The following is an 11,854-nucleotide window of genomic DNA, read 5'->3' as shown; positions in this document are numbered from 1 at the left end:
CACGACTCTCTCGATACTACTTTCTCGCGCTTATAGTTAAGGGTAATAATTATTACATGAACACCTTTCGGTTGTGAAACACATCAGCCAACACAAATGTAAGTCAATATTTCCTCATTGAGCGCTGTGCCGTCACCACATGCGCTGTCCTGCTATCTGATCCAGTGATCAATATCGATGGTAGAAATCCAAGATTAAATCAAAAAGCATTTAGAGAATAGCCTACTGTTTATGGTTCACCAAATACGATTTTAGTTTTCATGTCGCTGCAGTGGACCCGACTGTGCTGTCCGGCGCACACCGCGCACTGGAGACGGCGCAGTCTCCGGGCACACACTCGGCCTTCTCAAGTCAGCTCACCTGGATCATCCTCACCACCTGCAGTATGGATGTTGTCATGGTATGGTGTATGAAAGCTTGTAAATAATGTCAGTGAAAGCTCTCACATAATCATTACACTCCATATCCTCACCCTGAGTCCTAAGTCCTAATTGTGAGCACGAGAAAGCTCACAATTAAGTCAGGGAAGCTTTCTTGTGAGCACGAGAAAGTGTCTCGTGCTCACAAGAAAGTGTCTCGTGTTTGTTCACAAGAAAGTTTTCTTGTGCGCACCAGAAAGTTTCCCGTCCACTAGCCTGTATACACATAGTATCTGAAATATGTTTTAAACTAACCTGCAGCAGCAGAATGATAATGTTTTGGGGGATTTATTTTTTATCAAGTCGCTTAATGTATTCATAGATATAGCCTACACTTCTCAAGAATAGTTCGGGATATGGATGTATACAGATGCATGTGAATGGATATACAATTAAAGTAAAATGAAATCAAACATATTCACAAAACACAACATAAAAATTCCGATACGGCCACAGAGTAAACAATCAAGTGAAACATTGAAATGTCAATAACTAGGCCTACTTTTGAGTGGCGCTTTTACCGAGTGTATTGACATTGTTTTAAAGCGGAGGGCTTTAGGACCCTGGAGCCGGGAGCGGCAGCAGCCACATTGCAGTGTATTTAAATAAGAAAGTCATTATGATGGTGATGTGAGCAGCGCACCTTTCCACGTCAGGAACTAGGAAGACGCAGCTTTCCATTCGTGTCACAGTGCACTCCGTGTGTGTGTGTGTGTGTATGTATGTATGTATGTATGTGTGTATGTGAGTGTGTGAGCCGCTCCATGTCCGCCCTGTGAGACCTGCTCCGTCCGGGTACAAGTGTGCTGATTCACCGGACCCCGGTGGGATGAATGAGGAATGAGTTTTATCACCAACTGGAGACGAAGCCTGAAGAGAAACGACGGCAAAAAGTGAGTAGAAGAAGAGAAAAAAGCGAGCGAGCCGCGGCTCTGTCCGTACTTGTCTCATGTTGTGATGGTGCTGTCATCACTCTCAGATTGCTGACTGGAGCACAGCATGTTCAGATCCTGTGCGAGATGACACGGAGCCGGTTTAAAACACAGAGATCTCTTATCATCTTCACAGGAACGAGCTGCCACTGCTCTGACTCCATTCGGACTGGGAAAAAAACCCCCAAAACTTTCATTTTACAGCCGATCCTACAGCTATAAATACACAGAGTCTGAAAAACACTGTATGCAGTTTGGTGTCAGGATTCATCCAGCTGCTCTCTCGCAGTCTTTGTAGCCTGTTTGACAGCATTCACTATGATGTGGTCAAGCAGGCTCTTTTTAAAACAGTAAGATTTTTGTTTAGTTTTCCTTCTCATCGCCGTTTGTTACGTTGTTGTTTTATTTTGGTTCATCTCTTAGCTGCATATTTTTGAGTAAATTAAATTAAATTATCCTTTGAAATGATTAAAATAAGATCAAATCGTAGATATGGGCAAGAAAACACACACACACACACACACATACACACCTTATTAAAGTAAGGCAATCCATGTTCAAAAAGGAGTAAGAAGAAAATAAAAACGTTTCTAGTCGCACCTCCTTTGTCTGTTTATCTATAGGCTTTATTATTAGTAAATAAAAAAATTTAAAAAACAGTGAATAATCACCAGCCACCGAGCCACATGCAAAAGAAGTTGGGAACCACTGATCTGCCACCTAAGAATTATGGATTTATATGATTTATGCAGATTTGTTAAAGCCTGAGTTAGGGCCGTCACTATATCAGATTTTAACTTAATGATTTAAGCGGCAGGAAAAAAAAAACTGCCTAGTCAAATTCATCTTGAACTTTGCTTATTCAATTTCAAAATGCAAGTGTAGGGAGGTGGAGAGAGAGCGTGTAACCTTAACCGCACAAAACCTTACATAAAGAACAATCACGCCTCATGAATTCTTCTGTTTTATGGTGGGTGGTGATCGGCGTTATGGTGCAGAACTGCCACCTACTATGACAAAGCGAAAATGGAGAAAACCTAAATGATTTACTCTCACGATAATGCCTATCAGAATGTTTCAGCAGTCCTCATACTTGTTGAAGACAGCTTTGTTTGAAACACTTAACCCAGCGTATTTTAAAGTTTTTGTCATGTAGTGGTCATGTAATAACAATGAATAATACAACACATAATATGAGGAATAAACATTTGTCGATACATTGTGTTTTCTTGTCGCACATATAACCATTTGACTTGAAAGTCTCTGTACTAAATGCCTCAGTCCTCTGCAGATGTTCAGATCAGACCTCCAGTGTCCGTGCACACATCCTCCTCTCACCATCATGAGATCCATTCTTATGCTCTCTCTAAGTTGACCTCTGGCCTCTTCACAGGGATGCTGTACAGGCACAAGATGTACATGACAGCCCGGACTCCCCAAGCCGGTAGGTTCACATTGTGTACAGAGTCATTTATTCTCACAGTCAGGAACAATTAGCAGAGTCACAAAGGAAAGGAAGAAAAAACCCTGTGCCGCTCAGACTGGCAATAACAAATGTAATAACAGTGCGATGATAGTTGCTCTTGCATTTCTTTCCCAGGTTGTCAGTCATAAACAGTCCGGAATTGGATCCTATCATCACAGACTTCAGGTGAGTGTCTGTAAACTGACACATATTTAAGTCCACGAAAAACTTATTCAGATAGAAGCACATTCTGCTTCAAAATGTCGCAAATGTTTTGAGTCCTCCCGTGAATTAATCACTAAAACTTTCCCAAGATCTGCCCCGATATCAGACCGATTTCCCAGACATTTCCCTAAAACTCTTACATTAATTTCAAGAGACTTCCTCGTAGACCTAAGTAGCCTGGGAGTGTCTGCATGTATCGGTGTCTGCACTTCTGTGGCTGTCATGATCAAGTTCCCCAAACAAAAGCTTGCCTTTCAGCTGGTTTCAGTCCCTTGAGATTTCTTTCTTTTCACTGAACAGCCTCAATTTTCCCTCTGTTTCAGGTTACAGCTACCTGGAGACAAAGATGGTCTGGAATCAACAAATCCGTCAAACGGGTAAGACCACGCAGTGAACTCATCACAAAGAGAAACTCTGAGGAACCCACTGATGTCCTTTTATTCGCAAGAAATATTCTTGTTTTTTACTATCCTATATGACAGCGAGTCAATGTGAATAGATTACCTAAAGGACTTGATTACCTAAAGGGCATGACATATTAGCGACATATTGAGATAAAGGTCATCAGAAAGTTCACTGGCATTAACGCAGCTCCTCCCTGCTGTTCAACATATCAATAATTCAGACGGAGTGAACCCAAGCTTCATTTCTCTTCTCTTTCTTTCAAGTTATGACCTGATGAGTGTGAACATAAACCAGCTGTTCATGGAAGAGTTTAATCCTGCCATCTCTGTCTTGGCATGTGAAGGATTTAATGGGAGCCTGAGGAGGAGGAGGAGGAGGGGGAGGAGGATAGCTAAGGGAAGGAACTAAAGGAAAAGAGCACGAGGGATCAGCAAAGTTAATTATACATTGAACAAGTTAAAGGTGCCTAAACTAGCATGAAATGTTATCATTTCACTGTTTTCGGATTGATGAGCAACTAAAAAGACCATTGAGAGTTCAATCTGGAGGGACATCGGACCATATTTAACAATAAAACCACAGGTTTGATGACTGATTTGCTTCCTTTAGAAAACATGAAAGCTAACGTTAGCTGTTGCCTGAAGGCAGTTGATCGGTGTTTGATACAGTACGATGAGGAAAAGTGTCAATTAATTCATAAAACATCAACACACACCTTGTAGACATTTGTCTAAACGTGGAAGTGAAATACACAGGACGTAATCAAACCGTTACGTTAGCGAGGAAGTTGCTGAATGCTAACATCAGCTAACGTGCTATCACATACATTGTTTTACCTTGAAATATGCACAGATGTGCTCTTAGATGTTCACTACCCATCATCTTTTCAGTTGCTGATCAATCAGGAAGCGGTAAAATGACGACAGTTTTTCAGATTAAGTTTGTACGACTTGCAACCTTTAAAACAGCAGTATTACATTAGCCCAGCATTCAAGTTTTACCCGCCCTGTACCTGACATTGGAGTAAAATGGACGCTGAATGAATATGGTCCTTCGGCAATCATTTCCGGGTCCAAAAACTCAGCTGTAGTTAGTCACAGGTGTTTGTCAGCTCCAGTTCTAATCACTGTGATGAAAACTTGACACAAAGTTGTTCACGCTAACGTTTGCCCCTTTTCCAGTGTAATACTTTGACATGTGTTGTGTGTCATGATTGTTGCCGAATAAATACCATTGTTCAGTCGGCGTTGAGTTTGAAAGAGAGACTTAAGTAAAATATATGTTTTTTAAAAAGTAACCACCGTCACATTGATGCTGATGTTCGTGACGTCAACACACCTCAAAAGACTAATTTTTAGCAGGTGTACTTGTTTTTACCTGACTTTAAGCACTGATTTTGGTGTAAAAAAATGCCGCTCCTAAAGCAATATTTTGCCTTCTTAGGAAACACTCTTATCTGCTGTTTTGCTGAGAGTTAGATGAGAGGAGTGATTCCACTTTTCATATCTGTGTGCTGAATATGAAGCTAAAGCTAGAAGACAGTTAGCTTAGCTTAGCTTATCTTAGCTGCTTTAAGACTGGAAACAAGGGGAATCAGCTAGCCTGAGAGTGGTGCCTTCACAGCCAAATCTCAGGAGGAGAAAATAAAAAAAGCACATCTCCCAAAATAAGAAACCACTGCTTAATTTTTGTCTCGTGCAAATGTATAGCCACTTTCAACTGAGGGTTGTTTAATGGAAAATCCACTACCACTGTCTATATGAAATTTTGGTTGATTTACTGAAGCTAAAAGACTACAGAGTTTGAAATGACAGCAACCCTTGTTTTTCTTGTTGCCACAAATCCAATTGTCCACCATGAGGACAGCTGCGGAGCAAATCTAATTATCTCCACCTTAAACCCATGACTCTCTGCGCTCCTCACAGCACACGTGAGAGATGGATCTTTTTTTTTTTTTTAAAGTCTATGAATATAAATGGATTTCCTCTCATGTTTTTGTGTAGATCAAAGGGCTTTGCGCTTGTGTTTGTGTTGTTCTGGGGGAAGACAAATATGTCAAATATGATGAGCACTTAGTCACAGTCACATGAGTGGGATTTTTATGCTTTCCTCTTGATGTTAGCAGTGTTACTAATAGATGTGTATGATTGTTGCCGTGCACATATGAGTGCTATAGAGTCATGCTGCTGTACATTTAATATGATCCTCTGTCTTGGTGGGGTGAAATATTTTCTATAAAGGATTTTTAGTTTTTGTTTTACAAGTAACATGTGTTTTACAATTTTTTTTGGGATGATTAAGTGTCTGCCAAGATAACCCAAACACACCAGTTACCATTTTTTTAGCAGAGCTGAAAAAACTCTTTATTAATTAGCCTCCTGACAAAAAATTTGACAGAAATACAATGTTACAAATCGCTTAACCATTTAAGTCATCTTTCAGGCAAAGGAACAAAACATTTCCTTGTTTCAGCTTCTCAAATTAGATGATTTTCTGCTTTTCTTTGCTGCATGTAATAGTAAACCTTCATATTCTTGGGTTTTGAATGAGACAAGGAGTAATCTCAAAACATCACCTTGGGCTTTCTTTTAATATTTTCTGACCAAACCATCAAACAATTGGTTGAGTCATGATTAACTGCGAAAATAGAAATTAGTTGGGGCACTAATGCAGTTACAAACCTTCTTCTGAGAATGGTAGTAGAATAGTAGAAGCTATTTCATTTCTCCAGGATTTGAAAAGCCTTCAGCAGGGACTCAACTGAAAGATATCATTGACAAATTTGGCCCTAAAGATGAAAAATGTAAGAATTCAGGTTAAAACATTCAAAAATTAACATTTAAAGAATGTGAAGAAAGTAGCAATTTTGACATTATGTCCGAGATGTCTATGTATTGTATTGGTGCTAGAGTTGACACGCTAACCAGCTAGTCCTGGTCCGTCCTGTCTTGTAAATCCTCTTTGCACATTAGTGGTCCCGATAGTACAGCTAAGGGTCTGGAAGTGAGCTGCACAGCAAACCGAACTAACTAAAGGCAACCACAGTTAGCAGCAGTAAGCGGTTACACTGATGACATGCTACTTGTTCGGAGTATGAACCCGACAGTTGGTTGATTTGTACATATTGCACCTTTAATATGGACATATGTTATGGCATTAAAAGCATTAATGATCTTGGCACTTTTCTGACAGAAGGTAATGGACCTTTTCCACAACACATTTTCTGACATTTTGATTTTTCAAAGCAGGAATGTGTTGGTAATGTCTTCAACAATGGCTCCATTCCACTTCCTTTGTCAGGGAACTAGCACGCAGAGTGGCAAAACGCTGAAACGAGTTAAGCTAAATGGAGTGTAACCCCTACTGATGTTATTAATCCACCCCTGTACTTTACACCGTATTTCTGTGCCTGAGCCTTTTTGTGAAATATAGCACATCTTTAGTGTGGAGTCGGTCCTTTCTAAAGCTGATAGACTCTCCTCTGCTTTTTAAGTGCAAACGCACAATGACTTATATGCACTTGATGGTAGAGTGGCAGCTGCAGGTTATAGTGACAAAACACCATTACTCCTGTCGCTCTGCCTGTTTTCATTCACAATTTTTACATTTAGTCTCTGCTGTACTGCGATCCATGTCTTCTATTTCTGGACTCTGCCCGCTGCAGTGGCAGAGACTGAACACTGCAGCAGACTGGCCCGGCTGAGATTGTCACTACGCACGAGCACTTTCTCGTTCCTTTTCTTTCTTTTTTCACTCTTTCAAGCCTCACGTTCCCTCCTTCACACACAGCAGCAGAAAGTTTTGTCAGGTAGGAATGAAGGAGTTGTAACTTAATAGCTCAGCTGTTACACTGTCCTCCCTCTCTGTAAACATTTTTTTTTGTATCTGATCATTTATTCAAATCTTCCGTGACCATGAGTCTTGGGTATTTAAAGCCCGCCCCTGATTTTGCATTAACCAATCGGAACAGAGACTGCAGTGTGTAGCATGAGGTTGATGGTCGGAAGAGGCGGGACAGGCGTTTTTGCATGTCAGTGTGTGTTTACGTGTTTCGAGGCAGCACAGCGAGACTGTGTTTTCCCCCTCATGTGTAATAGTCATCCCAATCTTATTAAGGTCTGCTGTTGCTGCTGTGTCCTTCCTCCTTCTCCTCCTCCTCTTTTCCTCCCTCCCTCCCTCATTCATTCTCTCCTCTCTCTCTCTCTCTCTCTCTCTCTTTCTCTTTCACCCGCCTGCCCTTCTGCTGCTGCTGCTGCTCTTGTTGCTGCTGCTGCCGCTGTTGAGACACACACCATTACACTGCACTGCTGGAAAAGGCCCGAGGCTCACATTCACTTCTGCAATATTTTTTTTTTTCTTGAGCTCTGTCCTCTTTCTCTTTCTCCTCATCTCTTTCACACACTGAGCCAGATGAAAATGTCAGCAGAGGAAGAGACTCTGTCAAACGGGTAAGGTACTCGCTGAACTCGCTGCGCGTTTGCATGGTGTTTGTCATTCAGCCGGCCTCTGTAAGATGCTCTGTTAAGTGTTCGTGTGTGTTTTCTCGCCGTGAGACTCTGGCATGTGGACAAACTCGCTGGGTTTATTATGAGGAGCAGCTCGATTCTTTTGTGTCAATGCAGTGAGGCCTCCAAAGATTTTATACCGGCTTGAACGAATGTGGCGAAGACTCTGTCCATAAAGTAATGCTTTGTCACTCGTGGAGGGGTGTGCATGTGTGTGTGTGTGTGTGTGTAGGGGTGTGTATATGATGAATAGTGATTGTCTGCAAAGTGGTTTTATCTGTGTGTGTGTGTGTGTGTGTGTGTGTGTGTGTGTGTGTGTGTGTGTGTCTCACAGATAATGATCATTGTGCAAGTTGCTCTCTGGAGAAATCAACCTAGAATTTCAGCTGACTTGAAGTCAAATTAAATTATGGTGACAATGTGTGGTATGCACATCCCGATCCTAACAGCCTCCCCTCATTGTCCTGGTCACCGTGCCTTTTTCTTTCTTTCATACAATTGTCAGCTATTTCCTCATTATAAAGGATAGTGTCCTCTCCTGTGTGATAATCTCTGCTCACTGACTGAGTGCTGCTTTCTTTGCCCCACTCAGTTAGGACCAGTTGAGTTAGTTTCCAGCTACGAGGGAATGATGAAGCCACTGATTGTTTGACACAAATGTAACTCCTATTAGTTAGCTGATTAGATTTGTTTTTGCCCCCGCATAGTACTAAACAATTTGAGCAGCTGGAAGTTGTTTGATTTGTCAGATAAGTAAACAAGCTCTCCAGAGCAGCGTAGACCGTTGACAATTATTTTGTCTTTGAATCTAACAGGTGATTAAACTCAGACAAGTTATACACTTTTTAAGAGGAATTAGCATGTATTTCCGATACCATTAAAGGTTAAAGGATTCTTTCACCCAAAAATGTAAATTCAATCATTATCGACTCACCCTCAGGCTGATGGAGAGTCAGGTGAGATTTCGTAGTCCACAAAATACTTTTGGAGCTTCACAGCAAAACAGCGTTGCAGCATTCTCCGAAACAGCTGAAGGTAACGGGAACTGAAATGTAAAAACGCGCCTGGAAAACAACATAAAATGGCTCCATGCGGCTCATCCCGCGTAATCAAGAGACTGATTTAAAAAGACATCATTAGCAACCTTTTTCAAGCTGATATCTTCACAGTGGCTGCTAAGCTAAAAGTGTGAGTGTGCACCCCATCTGAAGTGGGTGCATGAGCAAGGCACAAATGTAAATATTGCCTATTCAAATCAGTTTGGTACCTTGGGGCTTCCAGAGACTTGGAATACACCAGATGGGCTGCGTGGAGCCATTGTATTGTCTTTTTTGTCTAGTTTTCTACATTTTAAAACAAGTCCCCATCTACTTCAGTTGTTTAGGAGAATGCTGCAATGCTGTTTTACTGTTAAGCTCCAGAAACGATTGGTGGACTACGAAACTTCACCTGACTTTCCACAGGCATGAGGGTGAGAAAACAAGAAGGGAATTTTCATCTTTGGGTGAAATTGTCTGTTCAGGTGAAGGTCCAGGGAATAGATAGCCTTTAATCGATGCTTAGTCAGCACAAGAGCAGTGGCACTACTTTGGTTTCGGTGCCCAAAACCAAAGTGGTGCTCTAAATGGCTTCTAGTTTTTCTCTTCACATGCTGTTTTAGTAAAAGTGACTGTATGTTGTCACTGCACCTCTTTTCACACAGAGTCACAAAAGTGTTCCAACACAGTAGAGACAGATCTGGTTGTCTTTAGTCAGTGGTAACTATGAATAGACATGGGACTCTGCAGCATCACCCTTGAAATCAATGACATAAACACGCAGTACACTACCTTGTTGAATATCCTCCTGCCGTTATTAATGTCTGTATTATCGATCCTCCTGTGTTTCATTGTTGTATCGTTAGTAGGCAATAACACTAGACATCTTCAGCTGTATTATTAGATAAAGGAAACCACACACAAACAAAAGTTCTGCAGATAAATACATAACAAAGGATTTATTAAACTTTAGATCCGGTAGCTGTTAAAAGCTAACTGTTAGTGAATACAAAACAAATATGTATTCATCTTAATAAAGGAACAAAAAGCTCAGTAAAAGTTTAACAATGATGTAACACTGGGGGTAAGGTTATAAACCTAATAATAAGTGTGTTTGTAATGTTATTACAAACAATTATAAGACACTGATACAGGTTTTACTCATGTTCTTGAAGGGTAACTCCACCAGTTCACTACGTCATCTGTAAAAAAAAGTAGTATAAAGCCTTTTGTGGTTCCAGAGGAAGCTGCATGTAATCTAATAAAGTACCTCCAGTGATGTCATTCTGTGGAAAAGTTGCATTGTAGGAAATGTAGGCCCCAGGTTTTATATAGGAAGAAGAATATATGGCATAAAAAGGTGATATCTCTGGTTCTGCCGAACCGATTTTCATTTATTGTTTTGAATGAGTCGAATAGTGTTGTAGAAGTGCAATGCAAAACCAGTGGACTGCTTTTTCAAAACCTACGGCCTACATTACCCACAATGCAACAACGTACAGCTTCCTAGAGCCACATCAATAGGCAGTTGTACTCCCCATGACCTGTAAACACTCTTTAATGTGTAAAATTTGTGGAGTTACCCTTTCAGCAGTTTATCAACACAGTTCACTGGATGATGTTATTAAGAGGTACTTAAGCATCTAGTAAGGACTTTCCCTATTAACAAGCATTAGAAAAACATAGAAACTTAAACTCCAGTGCCAGAATTATTTTGGAAATCTCCACCGTGCGACAATGACACATTGAACACACATGCTTCTCTGCGGGACAGCACTCGTCATTGTGTGTCTCCCTCCGTTATCAGGAGGCTCAGCTTGCTGCTGGTCATATGGTGAACACAGCAGTCACCCGCATGTCATTAGCCAGAGCTGCACCGCCATGTGTGCTCCTTTATGGCGATGTGTGATGAGTTCCTCTGTGTTTCTAATGGACAGGAATGTAAAGTGAATGCTCTCTATTAGTCATTGCTATTATACATATTTGTCATAGCTGCTATTGCTCAGTTTCTGCTCTTCCTATTCTTCTACATTTATCAAATGTTTGCTGCTGACATCTGAACTCTGACTGACTGACTGATTCCCATTCACATGAACCTGGCTGTTTCATGTGAATGGGGGAATGATCTCACACTCATGCAAGCAATACAGCCTGGAAGTTCAGAACACTATCATCCGCTTTCAAGATGAAATAAAACAGAAATCAAGTTCCTCTTTCACAAAAAACACATCAGTAACACAACAAACAACAGAGACACTCAGACATTTCATGATGCAAATGAACATAAACAGCAAATCATTGCATCTAGAAAGTCGCAAAACGTATCATTCCCATAACAAACAAGTCATAATCTAAATGACAGAAATGAATCATCTTAATGTTGAGTGACATTAGTGTTTCATATTTACTATCAGCTCAATAGACACGGCTCATTATGCTCAGTGTTACTGTGTCTCTCACATGCTGTGAGCTGTTCGTGAAGAAGTGAAACACACATTAAACAGATCCATTATCGGCACAGAGACTGAAATGAATGAGGGGGGAGCCTTGTGAGTGCGGTGTGATTCATGACTTGTGCCCAGTTTGGCCACACCGTGCACTCGTCACGTGAGGATCATGCGCACCGTGTAATGAAAACATGATCGGCCATCAAAAAGAGTCTTTCGTCACTTTCGCAAACACAGCTCGCGACAGCGAGTTGTGTACACAAGCGGAAACATGAATAATCGCATTCAAACTGGTCGCTGAGCTTGTGTTTCTATGAAAGTGGATAGTTATACACGTTCTGTGATTGTGGCTAATGTGCAGTGTAATGCAAACAGCAATAATATTAACTGCAAAGCCCTCTCTCTCTCTCTCTCTCTCT

General features: G+C 41.0%; 1 protein-coding gene across 2 annotated transcripts in view; it reads left to right on the top strand.

Annotated features, from left to right (window-relative positions):
- The first annotated feature begins 1,053 nt into the window (after positions 1–1,053).
- ttc39a (tetratricopeptide repeat domain 39A) overlaps positions 1,054–11,854 on the top strand; it is a 29,981-nt gene continuing 19,180 nt past the window's right edge. Inside the window, exons 1-4 of one of the 2 annotated variants that reach the window (XM_030433045.1) lie at positions 1,054–1,312; positions 2,745–2,795; positions 2,952–3,002; positions 3,365–3,418. In XM_030433045.1, the coding sequence (XP_030288905.1) occupies positions 1,260–1,312; positions 2,745–2,795; positions 2,952–3,002; positions 3,365–3,418 (209 nt within the window). In that variant the 5' untranslated portion in view covers positions 1,054–1,259. Of the gene's footprint in view, positions 1,313–2,744; positions 2,796–2,951; positions 3,003–3,364; positions 3,419–7,521; positions 7,895–11,854 lie in introns of those variants that run through there. The other variant, XM_030433044.1, reaches the window with a different exon arrangement.

The sequence above is a fragment of the Sparus aurata genome, chromosome 11, assembly GCF_900880675.1.
Source record: "Sparus aurata chromosome 11, fSpaAur1.1, whole genome shotgun sequence".
Taxonomy (NCBI): Eukaryota; Metazoa; Chordata; class Actinopteri; order Spariformes; family Sparidae; genus Sparus; species Sparus aurata.
Note: the sequence above shows the minus strand (reverse complement) of the source record. Positions and strands in the feature narration are given on the sequence as shown.